Source organism: Theobroma umbraticum, unplaced genomic scaffold (assembly GCF_002168275.2).
Source record: "Theobroma umbraticum cultivar Fairchild unplaced genomic scaffold, ASM216827v3 scaffold_56.0, whole genome shotgun sequence".
NCBI lineage: Eukaryota > Viridiplantae > Streptophyta > Magnoliopsida > Malvales > Malvaceae > Theobroma > Theobroma umbraticum.
In genome coordinates, this window is record NW_018397256.1 from 497,363 (window position 1) to 514,873 (window position 17,511).

The window sequence follows — 17,511 nt, forward strand, 5'->3', positions numbered from 1 at the left end:
TTGATAAGCTATGTTATCTACCCAATTAGGCTTATTGTGATTTGTTGAGTCACTCAAGGTTACAATAATTCAAAAAAAGTCCCAACCCTCTAGAATACTTAGTAGAGATTTTCATATAATAGTAAGGGCTATTATTACAAAAAATTAGTGGGAGAATAAATGTAAGATTTAATACCTTTTCTAAAATTGGTCAATAACATGACAGACTAATGCAAATTCTTTTTATATATTTATAAGTTGTTAAAATGCGTATAATAATTGCTACTTTGCTTGGCATACTTGATGCCATCAGCTTAAAATATTTAGACTGGTATATCACTTTAAGAGAAGTTCTTAATAAATGGACGGGTGTTATCTTGACAAGTAAAGAGATAACTTTAAAAATGACTGAGCTTAATCTTTCTACTACCAATTTTAAATCTTGGATAATAGATTCAGGATGTGGATCGCATTTATGTACTAACATAAAAGCTTTAAGGGATAGTAAAAGGCTTGGTAAAACTAAAGTAGTCCTAAGAGTAAGCAATTGTATAAAAATTGTAGCAATTGCCATTAGGACATGTGATCCTATTTTACCATCAGGCTTACTACTAAAGCTAAAAGAATGTTATTGTGTACCAACATTAACTAGAAACATCATTTCGATTTCATACCTAGCTAAGAATGATGATTTCGAATTTAGTACAAAAGGTAATTTTTGCACTGTCATTCTTAATGATATATTTTATGGATCCGCAACATGTCATGCAGGACTTTATGTTATGGATCTTGATAGCCCAATGCTCAATATAGATGTCAAGAAAGCAAGAAAAGATAATCCAAACCAAACCTACATTTGGCAGGATAAAGTTAGTTATATCAATGAGACAAGGATAGTCAAGTTATATAAACAAGGCTATCTAGATCCATTTAGTTATGAATCATATGAAACTTGTGAATGTTGTCTCCTTAGTAAGATGACTAAACCTTCCTTTATTGGAAAGGCTGAAGGAGTAAGTGTGCTCCTAGGGCTAATACATTCAGATGTATGTAGACCCTTAAACACACCAGCCATAAGACGTTATTTGTATTTCATTACGTTTAAAAATGATCATTCTAGATTTGATTATGTGTACTTAATGAAGTGCAAGTCTGAAGCTTTTGAAAAGTTTAACGAGTTTAGGGCTAAAGTTGAAAAACAAACAGAGAAGAGTATTCTCACTCTTAGATCTAATTGAGAAGGAGAATATCTTAGTTAGGAGTTTTTGGATTATCTAATGGAACATGGGATTATCTAATGGAACTCCACAACATAATGGAGTGTCTAATAGGAGAAACCAAACCCTGTTGGACATGGTTCTTTCCATGATGAGTAAGGCAGACCTTTCGATATTTTTTTGAGGATATGCCCTAGAGACTGTTGCTTACCTTATTAACAAGGTTCCAACCAAATTGGTTGATAACACACCATATGAGATGTGGTATGGAAAAAGGCTAAACTTGTCTTGTACAAGGATTTAGGGATGTACGGCTTATGTGAAACGTGCATTGTCTAATAAGCTAGGAGTTAGATCAGACAAATGTAAGTTTGTAGGGTATCCTAAATAAACTGTAAGATACTATTTTGTAATCCTACCAAGCAAAAGGTGTTTGTCCCGAAACATGTCACTTTCTTGGAAAAAGAGTTTTTACTTGAAAAGACTAATGGGAGGAAAATAATTCTTGAAAAGGTTTAAGAACCACAAAACTAACATCCCTTTGGAACCTAAGCTAATGGTTGAAGCATTGGATGCTCAAACCGACGCTTAAGAAACATAAGTGCTCCATAGATCTATGAGACATAGATAACTTCCAAAGAAATATAGATTTATGATAGAAAGAGATGTTTTGCCAATTGACAAAGAGCCATACTTATGAGGAAACAATATCCGATATTGATTCTAATAAATGGTTAGAGGCCATCAAATCCCAGATGGATGCCATGCATGTCAACCAAGTATGGACTTTGGTTGATGCACTAAAAGGGATAAGACCCATAAGATGCAAATGGGTTTTTAAGAGAAAGACTAACATGGATGGTAATGTACAAATGTATAAGGCTAAGTTGGTTGCTAAAGGTTACAACTAAGTTGAAGGAATCTATTATGAGGAAACCTTCTCACCTATAGCCATGATTAAATCCATTAGGATTTTGCTTACTATTGCTGCATATTATGATTATGAGATATGGTAGATGGATGTATAGACAACATTCCTTAACAAGAATTTGTAAGAGGAAGTGTATATGACACAACTTGAAGGTTTCACATCTAAAGAGAATCAGCATAAAGTATGCAAATTTCAAAAGTCCATTTACAAGCTGAAGCAAGCGTCTAGGAGCTGGAACATCAAACTTGATGAAACTATTAAAGAATATGATTTCGTCAAGAATCTTGATGATCCATGTGTTTACAAGAAGGTAAATTGACAAGCAGTTGTACTTTTAGTACTTTATGTTGATGACATACTACTAATAGGAAATGATATACTAATGTTGTAGATTGTCAAAATCTGGTTATACAAACAATTCTAGATGAAAGATTTAGGAGAAGCGACCTATATTCTGGGAATAATGATCAGTAGAGACAGATTAAAAAAGCTACAAGGATTGTCTCAATCCACTTATATAGACAAGTGTTAAAGAGGTTTAGCATGATCGAGTCCAAGAAAGGACACTTGCCTATGTTACATGGTATTCATCTATCAAAGGATATGTGTCTAAAGACATAAGAGGAGAAGATGAGGATGGATAGGATACCATATACATCGACTATAGGATCCATCTTGTATGCCAAGCTATGTACTAGACTAGATGTGGTGTTTGCTTTGAGTGTCATAAGCAAATATCAATCAAATCCAAGTGAGAATCACTAAATCGCAATGAAAAATATCGAAAAATATCCTTAAGTACTTACTAAAAATTAAGGATATTTTCTTGGTCTATGGAGGGGCTTAACTCTAAGTTAAAGGATATGGATATGCTGCATTCCAATCTGATAAGATGATAGCAAATCACAATGTGGGTTTATATTTCCCTTTGTTTGAAAGGTTTTGTGGGATAAAAACATCAATGATATTCCCATATTTCTCAAATATGACTCTTAACCAACAAGCCGTTGTTCTTGGAGGAAGGTTTCCAGAAAAAATCGTAGCAATTCCATCTATCTAAGTGCTCTATGATTATTTCTTGTTGATCTCCCTAGTGGCATGCCTGTCCCATCTCGTAGTCGCCATCCCTAGAAAAGAAAAGATTTATAAGTCTACGTTTGTAATTTTCAAAGACATATAAAGGCATTTTAGTTTTATACATTTTAGACGCTATTCCATCAGCCATCAAGTAGCCAATACCATGAGGTTGGGAATGGTTAAACCAAGATTATGGAGAATAGCCATTATTTGGATTGGTTATTCCCACCCCAAAATTCAACCAAATTAAAAAATTAAAAAGTGGAAGGAGCCATTCCCTATGTCAAACATGTTGTTAATGAAGTTACACAAGCCTAATATGCCTTCCATTGGCATCAAGGAGAGTGAACAACATCAATTACTGTTTGTCATCTTCAAACAAAACCAAAATTTCATATTTTAGACTCTCTAAGAAATTAGAAACTTCAAATGTTGCCATTAAGAAAGTGTAAAATACTTTCATATTTTTCAGTTTTAATCAAAATTTTAAACGGGTCCATTAATTTTTGAAATGGATATTTCGTCTTAAAAATGTAAACACCATTAACAGAGATTATGAAAGATTAAACTGTCTTTTTATTCTTTAGTAATTTAAAAAAATTTTATTATATTTTTTTTGAAAAAAATAAAAAAAAAGGTAGGAGAGTTGGGGAGTACTGATCCGTGCTTCCTTTTCTTCATTCTTTTCAAAAATGATATAATAATTAATAAAAAATATATAATAGTAATTTTTTAAATTAATAAAAAGTAAAATTATCATGCTAACATTGCCATGTCATCAAACTAACAAAAATACTAACGGTTGGACCTATGTGTCTAGTAAAAGATATTTTTCTGAAGTGAAATGCCTATTTTGAAAACTAATAATCTGTTTGAAATTTTGATTAAAACTTACAAGTGCGGACTTATTTTACCAAAAACAAAAAAATTCCAATATAAGTAATTATCATTTCTAGTCAAATCATGCATATAATATACCTATTTACACCTTGTCACGTAAACTTTACAATGATACATTTTATACACCCTGACAGTATATATACAGGAAGATATACATGCATAAATTATGCCAAATTGCTAATTGATTACATATAATTTTAAACAAAAAAAATCATAATAAATCTTTATGCAACTCATGTATATCATTTTAAATTGTACACACATCACATTTTAGACTAGAAGGCAAGCCTTAATGGCTTTAGCACCATTAAAGGAACTATTAAATGTGAAAATTGAAACAAACTTACAAGGTTGGAGTGCAAAACCTTGGCGTCGGTCATGTTTAAGTAAGGTTCATTTCGACATTACTTTATAACAAAATCATTATTTTTTAAAAAAAAAAACTGACCTGATAAGGTTTTATACACTCATATTTATAAACTTTTTAAAATCTTCGTACCTATTTGATACGAGATTGAAATATCTTTTGAATGTGAAGCATAACTAGTGATTGGGATATGAGGCAATTGCTCTATTTTTTTTATTTCAAATATATTTTGATTGGGTAACCCACTTATTATGCTAGAACCACATTTAAAAACCAACAATTTTAATTATAAAATTGATTTAATTAATTGTATAATCATCTTTAATTATTATCATATTAAATTTTATTAAGTTAAATTATAATTTAATTAAAAATAAATAAATTGTCACCCATAAAGTTTTATGGATACCCATTTACTTGGAAAACATTGTTTATATGCCCCTTGATAAAAAAATATCAAGGCCCTTGGCAGTCCCCCTTGATGCACCCTTGGGTGGTGGTCTATCATTTGCCCCGCGTCCTATGACCTAGACGATGGGCCTTTTGTTAATTTAGAAACAGTGATTAAATTAATTAATTAACTAATTAAATGAGATTTGTTCTTTTTAGTTTATAATTAAATTAGGTAGTTGTAAATGGGGTTCTTGTGATGAGAAGAGGAAGCATTGCAAACAAGTAAAGGATGCACCAGAGGTGACGGAGAGGAAGATTGGAGCAGTTCTCAAAGCACTAAATATGATGGTAGGTGGAAGAGAATAAGAAAAGAATAAGTGTTTTGAGTGAGGATAGACTAAGGAGAAAAGTTATGAGTCAGAGTCCAGTAGTTCTGAAAAGGTTCCCTTTTTGAGTTATGAAGGCTCTATATATATAATGTCAAAAATAAAAGTTACAAGAAAAGGTTTTAATACACGTAATGAATGATATCATTAAGGAGAGTTTTAATGTTAGGTAATCGTTACTGAGAGTTAATGTTGAATAACGGTTAAAACATATTATGTGACCATTGAAATGATTATATTTAATAAGACTTATTCTCAAATAGGAGATTTCTTGTTTGATTTGTTCTTCTTTTTTTTTAAAAGAAAAATGAATTTCTCTTACTTGTCACCCCTTGCATGAATTTTTTTTAATTAAAATATAGAAAAAAAATTTATGCATGAGATGATTTTATATATATATATATATATATATATATATACATTTAAACAAATAAATAAATTATTTGATTGTAGAAAAAATCACAAAGCAAAAATATTTATATTTCAAAGAAAAAAAACCTATTGAATTTTTATTTATTTATATTTTTAATTAATTTTTCTCTTGACGTCTAGTTTAATATTTCTATTTGTTCTTAAAAATTCTAGACTTGGAGTCACCATCTTTTGTTTTACAATTTTTTAATGAAAAATTAGAATAAAAGAAGTAAATAAAGGCTGAAGTAAAAAAAGTAAACAAAGGTTGACTAACTTTTTTTATTTATTTATTGGCAACAAAAGTTGCAAGTTACAGTTTTTGATTTTTTATACTAAAAAGAGAGCCTTTTTTTTTCGTTTGCAGCAAAAGCTGCAAGTTGTAATTAATTTTTTTTAAATTGAGCCCCTATTATGTTATTATTATTATTATTATTTTCAGTGAAGCTCGCGGCACTTGTCGCATGCTTTTTGCAATGAAGGCGAGCTTTTTTAAGTGAAGCTCGCGGCATGTGTCACGAGCTTCTTCTTTTTTTTTTTTTAAACTTGATAATTATTATATATATTTTTAAATATTATGTATATATATTATTTATTATTATTTTTTTTAGTTTTATTCATTGATTTTATTATATATTAATAATAGGAAAGAGTGGTGAAGTTCCTCCTGTCCCTGAAAACTAAGAAGATGAAATTATTAAAGAACGAGGAGAAGATCGTTTTTGGGAAGAAGTTCATGCCAGACAGGTTGACGAACATCCCTTTGAGCTTGTTGGATATGATTGGAATCGTCTATGCTCAGAAGCATCTCCTCATAAAAGAAGTGGTATTCCAAGACTATCTACTTTGAAGTTCAGGTTTTAACGTGGTGAGTTTCTCCTTTCTGCTACTAAGTGAGGCTCCAATTCTCAATTTGTTCATGGTTGGGATGAATGGGTAAATAAGGCGTTGAAGAATCCTACTTATGTTAAACTTCTCTCGTCTGCTGGGATGCTGGATGCTATGCATATCACTTCTAAGCTCAATATTTGTAGAGAGAAGAGGATGGATGTATGGCGTGCTATTCTTGCAAGGTGGAGCATTTTTTCTCAAACTATGATCACAGCATGGGGAGAATTTACCTTCACTCTAGAAGATGTATGTGTTCTCTTGGAACTTCATTGTATAGGAAAACATGATTTTCACTCTATTAAACTTTTTGAAGAAGAGACATGTATTCGAGACTTTTTCTTTGATCTCCTTAAAAGTTCGAGTAAAACTTCGAAGGTTGCATGCTTATCCATCTGGATAGGGTTTTTTTATAAAAAATTCAATGCTATGGGAATCGAAATTGGTTCTCTTGAGTACCCAGACCATAAGCATAAACTAGTAGCTTTAGTAATTTTTTGGTTGGCACAACACATACTCCCTGGGTGTCCAGATGATGGTATTTCTTTAGTAGTTTTTCCTTTAGCAATAAAACTTATTAGTGGAATACGCTTTCCTCTTGCTCCACTATATTTAGGATCTCTATATAAGAGATTAGACTTGTACCAACTCAAAACTGTTGAGTCAGCTGGGTGTTACAGAATTTTGACTTATGTAGATGCTTCCTTCATTCAGATGTGCTTATGGGAAAGGTTTAGTACTTGTACTCCCATGCTTAATGCATATCCTTTTACATCTTTTTCTGTGACTAACGCTTTATCTAGAAACAACTATAGAGCTTGGGCATGGCATGATCGACTACCAAGAGGTAATGTTCTTGAAGTGATGGATGTGACAAAAGAATTCAATCCCAGACCTTATGTGTAACCTATAAATGGATTTGGTGATCCTGTAATTTATTATGACCTTCATTCTCTACAATCTAGAAGAATGAGCTCACGAGGTATCAACTTTTGTAAATGGGTTCATAGTTCACAATTGCCTTCTATTATTAAGAGTTCTAGTGCTGGTGGAGATAGAAACTTTCGTTCTGTTGAAGTGTATGCTCCTTATAAAGTGGCACGTCAATTTGGATTTGACCAACCGGCTCCACCTGACTCTTTTTCATCTATCAGCTTTTCTTCTTGTGTTTCTTCATTTCTCATGACAAGACTTCTACTCTGTTCAGATAAACTTAAGAATTGTACTATCCCACCTTTTGATAAAGTTGGTATCCATACTTCTGGATGATTTGCTTATTGGAGAGATTGTCTTGGAGAATGTAAATCTTTTACTGTGCCATTAACTAATCCCACAACTCAACTCTACATTCCTCATATAAGTAATAATGATATATCTATGCACTTGATTCCTCTTAAAAAAAAGATATGTATAACTGAAGAAAAAGATTCTGCACCTCGTGCTCCTACTCATCAATCAAACGATAAACACACCTATTGAAAAGTAAGTTCATTTATATATATATATATAAATATTATTTCCTTATTTTGATTTTTTATATATATTTTTATATTTTCTCATTTCATTTTTTTTTTTGGGAGAATCAACCACACGAGTAGAGCTTAATTTAGTTGAAGAGGAAGAAATTTCTAAAATAGAGACTGAGAAAGAACCATGTGACTATGAACATAGTGATGAATCTGATGATGAATTTGTTGATATTGATAATGCTGAAGTTGAGAGTGAGTCAACTCCTTTTGATGATTTCATTGATTTGGATGTTCTATTTCCAAATCATGTTTAGAGCTCCACTATGAATGAGGTATAAACATATCACTAATTGATTTAGTTCCATTTTTTTTCTTTTTGAAATTAAGATTATTCTTACTCTCAAGGCTATTTGAGATGAGGTTGTTCCTGACACTGATGCTATTTCTGCTGTTGAAGTTGTTCCTGAGGCTACTCCAAATGTTAAGGTTATTCATGATGTTGGAGTTGATACTGATGGTGTTAGAGCTACTCCAATTAATCCTCATGCTTCTTCCTCCCCAGCGTCAGAACACAGAGATGCCATTATTGCTTTTAGCACTCAAGTAGCACATACTGAACAAAGTGGTAAGAAAGTTGACTTCCATGGTTTTCAAATTTCATTAGAGTACGTGGAATACTTGGAGCATGTTTTCAATATAGAGGCAGAGTTTTGGAGTACTTCCTTTGTGAAGAATGTAGATGTCATTTGCTTAATGATGGAAGTGTTAGGTAAAGGTTTAGCCATTTCCCATGCTCCATTAATAAGTACTTCATTAGAGGAATTGCAACAGATGTTACAGGATTTCGATAATGCTTGTAACTTTGGATTTAAGCTTGAATGCCTTGGTGATTGTAGATCTAAAGCCAAGATTTTCCTCAACAAGTCTTTCTTGGAAAATGAGTTAGAAGACATTGCAACGAAGATAGCTTCCCTAAAAAAACGTGAAGCTGAAGTACGAGAACAATTAGATGTATTTTCCAATAATAACTCTTCTCTATGGAGTATGTAATTGACTAGTCTTTTGCTTTTCCCTTTATTGTTTTTTTTAAAAACTCATTCGAGCCAGTACTTCACTTTTAATATTTCATATTTCTTTTTCTTTTGCAATAATAATAATAATGTTATACTCTTGTTGCGTACTTATTCACGCATATTATTGTATGCGGTCAAAGGATAACTCTCAACTTTTCATTAAGGAGATTAACTCTAACTTGATATGAAGGAGATTATTTCATCCTTTTAAATAAGCAAGCGTAAGATGAGCGATGAAGCTTGCGGCCAATAACATAATATCATTACAGCCAAATCATAAGCGATAAAGCTAGCGGTTGAAACGTTAATAATAAATTATGGTCAAAGATTGAGCGATATAGCTTGCGACCAATAATATAATACCCTTACAGCCAAATCATGAGCGGTAAAGCTAGCGGCTGAAACGTTAATTATAAATTATGGTCAAAGATTGAGCGATATAGCTTACGACTAATAATATAATATAATTGCAACCAAGATATAAGCAATGAAGCTAGCGGCTAAAATAGTAAAACACAGCCAATATAAAAGCGGTAATACTGCGACTGTAATGCCTTTCATTACAAAGAAGTAAAACATGTATTTTGCATATAACAAAGAGTGGAGTTAGAATCTCATATATGATACTTCTTTATATATTGAAAATTGATTGGAGCAGTGATGGCATTGTTCTTTGGATTTATCAATTTGCAATATCCACTCTTATTCACCTCGTGGACAATATATGGTCCTTCCTATTTTGGACTAAATTAGAAGTTGGGGTTCCTTTTCTAATATGTTCAGTTGCACGAAGTACTAGATAACCCTCTTCAAAATTTCTCTTTTTCATTAGCTTGTCAGAAGCTTTACTCAACCTCTTCTGATAAACTGATAAGTTTTTCTTTTCTCTATCTCTTCTTTCCTTTAGCGCTTCCAATTCTAACATCTGTAAAGTATCATTATCAGATTCAGTGTCTAAAGCTAATCTTGCAAATGGAACTAGAATTTCCACGAGTAGTACAACCTCTATCCCATATACTAGTGAAAAAGGAATTGCTTTAGTAGGTCCATGCTTGGAAGTCTTATATGCCCATAATGCTACTGGAAGTGCATCATGCCACATCTTTGGTTCTTCATGCACCATTCTACTAAGCACTTTGAGTAAAAGTCTTATTAGTAGCTTCAGCTTGACCATTTCCTTTCGGGTAGTAAGGAGTAGACTTCACATGATCCACATCGTAAAGGGCAAGTAATTCCCTTATACTAGCATTAATGAATAGAGTACCATTATCTGAAAGAATACGTCTAGGTATGCCAAACCTACAAATGATGTTTTTCCTAATGAAATTTTCCACTGCTGGACCAATGGTATTCTTCAAAAAAATAACTTCCACCTATTTAGTAAAGCACTATGTTGTTATTAATATCCAAGTATATCCTTTAGAAGGAGGATTGATAGGTCCAATCAAATCAAACACCTAAGTATGGAATGGCCATGGAGTAATGATACTGTGAAGTTATACAGCTAGAGCATGTATTGCATCCCATAAATTTGACACAGATAACACTTCCTTGCATAAATCACTACATCCGCTTCCATAGTAGGCCAATAATACCTAAGATCCAAAAGCTTCTGATAAAGCTTCTGATAAAGCTTCCTTCCACCTTTACGTTCTCCACTACTACCTGCATGCAATTCTTCTAACAATGGATTGACATCAGCTAGGGAAACACATTTCAATGGTGTTATTGAAAATGAGAGTCTGAATAAATCATTTCCTTTGAAGAAGAAACGTTGAGCTTTTCTCTTAAGTTTTCTTACATCTTGAGAGTTAGTTGGTAAAATTCCATTTTGAAGAAAATCAATATATGGCCCACGCCAATCACCAGCACTTCCCACAAAATTACACTCTTGTACATCTGGTGGTTTAGAACATCTAGTGCAAGCCTTTTGAAGCTATAAAGTATCTTTAGACATAGATGGCCAAAAATATCCTGCCCTTTGGAGTAAACAATGTAAAAGTGGTCCTTCTTGCCCACACCATTGCTCATGGGCTATTCTCAATCTTTCTTTTACCTCTTCCTCAAAAACACATCTGGCTAAAACTCCATTACTTCCTTTTTGGTGAAGTGTACCATGAATCAAAATATAGTGCTTCAAGTGCAGAATAGTAGTAGAATCAAGATTAAGCAGCTCTGATATGATAGGTTTTCGTTAATCCTCTTTCTCATAAATTGGAGGCTGTAATAGTTCACTAGATGGACATGGGATAGTCCTCTTGAGTACAGCTATAGGAATACTTCGTTCTTTTTTTGATATATGGATTTTAGAAGCCAAAGTAGCAAGTGCATCTGCATAATGGTTCGTTGTTCTTGGAGTATGTTCACATCTCACCGCTTGAAATTTCTCTAACAAGGACTGAACAAGAGTTTTATAAGAAGCAAGCATTGGCTCTTTCAAGGAAAGCTCACCATTAGTCTACTTTACAATAAGATTAGAATCTCTATGAATGCAAAGATTGTTTACTCCAATCGTTGATGCCGCATACAACCCCAAAACTAGTGCTTCATACTTAGCTTGATTATTTGTGCATGGAAAATCTTGCTTGAAAGCCATAGAGATAGGTTCTCTTCCAGATTCTAAGGAGTCTAACTCTGAACCTTTTCTTCCTGGTGGAACGAAATCTATTCCGGCACCTCCTCCAAAATTGTTTGAAGAACCATCAAAGTATAAACTCCACTCTCTTTCTTCTATATTTATTTCACATACTTCTTCATGAAATTCAACTGGAATAGCATCAAGAATAACCTCTTCAAACTGAGATGGAAAATATGCTAACAAATCTAAAAGTGCTTGAGACTTGATAGCTTTTGGCTGAACAACTGATATATCAAACTCTCTCAATAAAAGAAGCCATTTTGCTATTCTCCAGATAGAGCTAGCTTAGAAAGTAAGAACTTGATGGATCTGACTTTGTCACAATTATGAGCTTCTGTTCCAAGAAATAGTGCCGAAGCTTTTGAGTTGCGTACACTAAAGCACGACAGTACTTTTCCATATGTGGATAATTCAACTCACTTCTGTGTAAGCATCTACTAAGGTAATACACAAGCTTTTCTTCTCCATCCATTTTCCATACAAGTAAGGCACTAATTGGATATGGAATAGAAGTCAAATACAACATCATTGGCTCTCATTTGATAGGTATGGTTATCATTGCAGGAGAAATAAGAATCTTCTTAATTTTCTCAAATGCTTGTTGTTGTGATTCACCCCATATGAGTGGAACACCTTTCTTAAGCAAGACTTGGAAAGGTACAATGATTTCTCCTAAAGCTGGAATGAATCTCCTAATATAATAGACTTTTCCTAATAGGCTTTTGAGTTGTTTTTGATTCACCAGAGCTGGCATGGATTGAATAGCCTTTATTTTTGTAGGATCAACATCTATACCTTTTCTGTGAACCACAAAACCCAAGAAATTCCCAACTGTTACTCCAAATGCACACTTTAAAGGATTCATGTGAAGATTATACTTTTTACACAATTCAAATACTCTCTTCAAGTCTCCAAAGTGATTAAAAGCCTTCTTGAATTTCACCACTATATCATCCACATAATCTTGCATACAATCATGCATCATGTCATGAAAGATAGCTGTCATCACACATTGATAGGTTGCACCTGCATTCTTCAATCCAAATGGCATTACAGTGTAGTAGAAATTACCAAATAGAGTTTTGAAAGTTGTTTTCTCTGTATCTTCTGGTGCCATCTTTATTTGATTGTATCCACTAAACCCATCCATGAAGGAAAACATCTCATGCCCAGATGTAGCATCCACTAAAGTATCAATGTTAGGAAGAGGAAACTCATCTTTTGGGCATGCCCTATTCAAATCTCTTAGATCTACACACCCAAATTGTTCCATTTTTCTTTTTCACAGGAACTACATTTGCTAGCCAAGTAGGATAATGTATGGGTTTGATGAATCCAACCTTGAGGAGCTTGTTAATCTCCTCCTTTATCTGGCTCTCTATCTCGTAATGAAATACACGAGCATATTGTTTCACTGGCTTACTTTGTGGAGAAATGTGTAACTCATGAATATTGAGATTTTCATCTAATCCAGGCATTTGCTCATAAGTCCAAGCAAACACATCTTGAAATTTTCTCAATAGCTCAATTAGCTCAATCCTTTGCTTGCCAAAAAGACTTTTGCTTATGAAGAGTGGTTTAGTTGTCTCTCCTTCCTCTGTCATATTTATTTCTTCCAACTTATCACCTTGAGGCTTGGGTCGATCTGAAAGTTGTTCTTTTGTGGGTAATACTTGTACTTTTTCCTTTTCTGCTTCCACTTGAAAACATGATGGTGATGCATCTAGTGGCTTCCAATGTTTGGGATTAGGAGAAGATGTTTCCCCAAACCCCGTGTTCGATCATAAGCAATACATAATGTTTCCATCTTCCCGTGCCTAAGAAGTTACCCCATTGGATATCGTTTCTTCATTTACTTCTCTATATGTGGAAGTGCTTTCCCTTTTTCTTTTCCTACCTCGCTTCTTCTTCTTGCCATTGCTCTCTACCTTATCCCCAACATACTCTTCCTATCGCAGAAATGGAACATCGATAGGTCTAGCAATAATTGTTTCTCCATCTTTTGCTAAATCTTCAAAAAAAGAAGCCTCTGTATAACTCACCTCATGCCGTTCAAATGGAGCTTTAGTGGTTAGACTGAAAATCTCCTTCCCCTTCCAATGTCCTTTAATACATTGATGGCATGTAGAAGGAATGATATTGTGTTTGTGCAGGAATTTTCTTCCAATTAGAGCATGATAAGCCACATTTACATCAATATTATGAAAACATGTCTAATCTTGAATCGGCCCCATCTTGAAGTTCACTGTCACTTGTCCCAAAGTCATAATCTCCTTATTATCAAAGGAAGTAATAGTCATAGGACGGCATAAACCCTTCAAATCTATGTTTATAGATTTCAAAGTAGATAAAGGTATGAGATTCACAGAGGAGCCATCATCGATGAATGTTCTCCTAATAGGATATCCATTGATAGTACTTTTCACATATAGGGGTTTATTATGATGAGGATGAGATGTACACATGTTTGCCTTTATAAACACAATAGCATTCTGATATGCACCAACCATCTTCCCTATAAGTCGTCCTACTAGGTTACACTCCCTATACTGTTCTCCGGCTATTTGAACTAGTGATATAGCTGCTTCTTTCCTTGCTGCTTCTGAAAACCCAAGCTAATCAAAGAAATGCTTGAAACTAGATGTCTTCATAAGTGAATTAGCAATCGAAGAAGTAACCATTGTATTTTCACTTGTATCATTGAGCTGAGTGTTTGAATAAGAAGGATCATCATGGTGATCATGAATTATTGCACTTACTTGCTCACAAGGATTTGGATGAATAGGAAGAAGATTATTCTAGACTCTATTATTTCCAATCAATACATCTCTTGCTTGTACTCGTCGATGGAACATTCTCTAAAGATTTTTGCAATCAGAAAATGGATGACTAACTACTCGATGATAATCACAATATCTTGGGTTAGCCTTCTCCTCCGTTGTTAGTGGTCGTGGAGTGTATGGTAGGTTTATCTATCTATCCTTGACCCATTCTTGAAGAAGAGCTCTCACTCTATCCGGAAGTACTGAGAATGGTGGAGAAGAGTCATTCTCCTCATCTGGCCTTTTCCTTGGGACATCTCTTCTGGGGCATAAATTTGTTTAGATTGAACCTTTTCTTTCTCTAACTCCTCCTTGGATGGCATTCATTGTTGGAGTATTCCTTCTACCAAAGCGAGTGAGTCCCTTTTTTTCTAAGAACCGTATTATTGGTCCTTCGTGCTACTTCCACTAGTGTAGCAAAGGTTGGAAAAGGTAGATTCTCCAAGTGTAACCTGTATTCATCGAACATCCTCTGAATGCACACTTTTACTAGATCTTTCTCATCATGAGATTCTTGAATGTCCAGCACCCTCTCTTTAAAGCGTTAGATATACTTCATTAAATCTTCTCTGGACTTTTGAAACTCTCTTTCAAGAACAACGAGAGTAACCTTCTCTTGAATAGAGAAGAACTTTTCCCCAAACATCCTACACATCTAATTATAAGATTGAATAGAACAAAGAATGAGGTTAACATACCATGTATAAGCCTTCTCAATGAGAGACTTGGAGAATTTCTTCAACTTCAAGCCATCATCCAATCCAACAATTCCAAGGGTCTCCACAAATTTCATGACGTGTTCATGTGCATCTCTAGTCTTTCCATTGAATTGTTTAAACTTGGGGCTAATATAGTCTTTAGGGTATGGCTTTGCGGCTATATTGGCCGAGTAAGGTAACTGGAGATCAAACTCAAAAAAATTCAAGCTCTTGTTTTTCTAATCTAATAGCCTTTGGAGCTCTTCCATTGTCACAAATCTTTAAGTAGAAGTAGGTGGGATTACCGCAGTAGAGGTAGTTGCTAGGATAACTACATCAGTGGTGTTGGTAGGAGTAGGATTTACAGCAACTACTACATCAACTGCACCTTCTCTATTTCCTCCATTCCCCTCAGTGTTTGTAACTAGATGAGTGACTCCGTCAGGTGCATTGTCATCAAGGTTCATAGGCTGGGCTTGAGAAATGGTGACAGTAGAGGACACGAGTTGAGATATAGTGTCCATCATTCTCCTATGATTGTCCTCTAATGTTTGCATCCTTTCTTGAGAAGCTTGGATCTTTCTCATCAAATCCTGAATATAAGAAGGAACAATTGCATCTTGGTTGCTAGTGGAACTCTCTATATTTTCGGTAACAAGAAATTGTAACAGTAAAAGTTTTACTTAATGCAATCACTCCTCAGTGGAGTCGCTAAAATATAAATGGGGTTCTTGTGATGAGAAGAGGAAGCGTTGCAAACAAGTAAGGGATGTACCGGAGTGGATGAAGAGGAAGATTGGAGTAGTTCTTGAAGCACTAAATGTCATGGTAGGTGGAAGAGAACAAGAAAAGAATAAGTGTTTTGAGTGAGAATAGGCTAAGGAGAAAAGCTATGAGTCAGAGTCTAGTAGTTCTAAAAAAGTCCCCTTTTTGAGTTGTGAAGGCTCTATATATATAGTGTCAAAAATAACAGTTACAAGAAAAAGTTTTAATACACGTAATGAATGATGTCATTAAGAAGAGTTTTAATGTTAGGTAACCGTTACTGAGAGTTAATGTTGAATAATGGTTAAAAACTTATTATGCGACCATTAAAATAATTATATTTAATAGGACTTGTTCTCGAGTAAGAGCTAAAAAAGAAAAACTGTACGTGAACAGGTACAAAAGAGGAAGCTATACATGAACAGGTACAAGAGAAAAGGTTGTACGTGAACAAGTATAAAAAAATAAGAGAAAAGCATAAAACACTTGTATTTCAAGAAAAGGTTAAGAGAGACCTCTTAAATACCTCCATATCAGAATCACTAAATCAAACTCTCCGGAACATCCTAATACGAAAGGAACCTATGAACCCTACCACCTATTCCGGATTACTTTCACTGTCATCTATGTGAAATTGTTATTTTGTACAAAATAGTTATTTTACTTGTATTAATTGTTCCACATGGAGTAATGCTCTACTTATTCTAGTTATTTTGCGTAAAGTAGTGCTTCACTTATAATGGTTGTTCTCATTATTCTTTATATAATGTTACGTGATATATTAACCAAAATTGATTATTTACAGTAGTTAAATTAGTTTAGGCGGGTTAAAAAGATGTTAGGCATTTTTAGTTCAAAAATAAATAAATTACTTTGCAAGCAACGAGAAAGTAACATCACATCGATTTAAAAAAAGAAATGTGATGCCAATAAAATGATACATTGCATTGGTATTTTACTTTCAAAAATTATAATATAATTTTACCAATCACATTACAAAAAATGTTACATAGCAAATAACCTCTTAATGTTGAGATAGGACATTTTGCACTTAGTTGAGTTTGAACCAAAACTACTTAGGCTTAGCTTATTACAACTCTAATTGATATTATGTTAAGTGCTCGTTTGGTCTGATTTATATTTAACTTATCTACTACTTAAAAGCAGTAGTTGAGCCATATAGGATTTCGTAAAAAAAATTTTTTTAAAAAAAAATTTTTTAAAAAAATTAAATCTAAAAAAAACTTTTAAAAAAAGCTCCAATTTGGAGTTTTTTCTTTTGTTTTTTAAAAATACTTATTAAAGGGACTATTTTTTCCCAAAATCATCCTCTCTCTCAAAAAATACTCCTCCCCCTCTCTTTATTGATCTCCTTCTCCTTTCTCATTTTCTGCAAATCATCATTTTAAGATTTTTTTTTATTCTTACAAAAATTAAAAAAAAAAATTCAAAATTTAAAACTACATTCAAGTATTATTTCTTCGTTTTCTTTTTATT

General features: G+C 33.5%; 2 protein-coding genes across 2 annotated transcripts; both read right to left on the bottom strand.

The window, feature by feature from the left end:
* Nucleotides 1-9,797: 9,797 nt before the first annotated feature.
* LOC110410219 (uncharacterized) lies at nt 9,798-10,214 on the bottom strand. The gene has a single exon (XM_021419829.1). It carries the CDS (start codon nt 10,212-10,214, stop codon nt 9,798-9,800), a length of 417 nt encoding a protein of 138 aa, XP_021275504.1.
* Nucleotides 10,215-10,218: 4 nt separating this feature from the next.
* Nucleotides 10,219-13,002, bottom strand: LOC149527488 (uncharacterized). Its single transcript, XM_089782538.1, has 5 exons — nt 12,472-13,002; nt 11,559-11,888; nt 11,148-11,225; nt 10,659-11,027; nt 10,219-10,464 (listed from the first exon to the last, which is right to left on the bottom strand). The coding sequence occupies exons 1-5, from the start codon at nt 13,000-13,002 to the stop codon at nt 10,219-10,221; spliced, it is 1,554 nt and encodes a 517-aa protein (XP_089638664.1).
* Nucleotides 13,003-17,511: the final 4,509 nt, after the last annotated feature.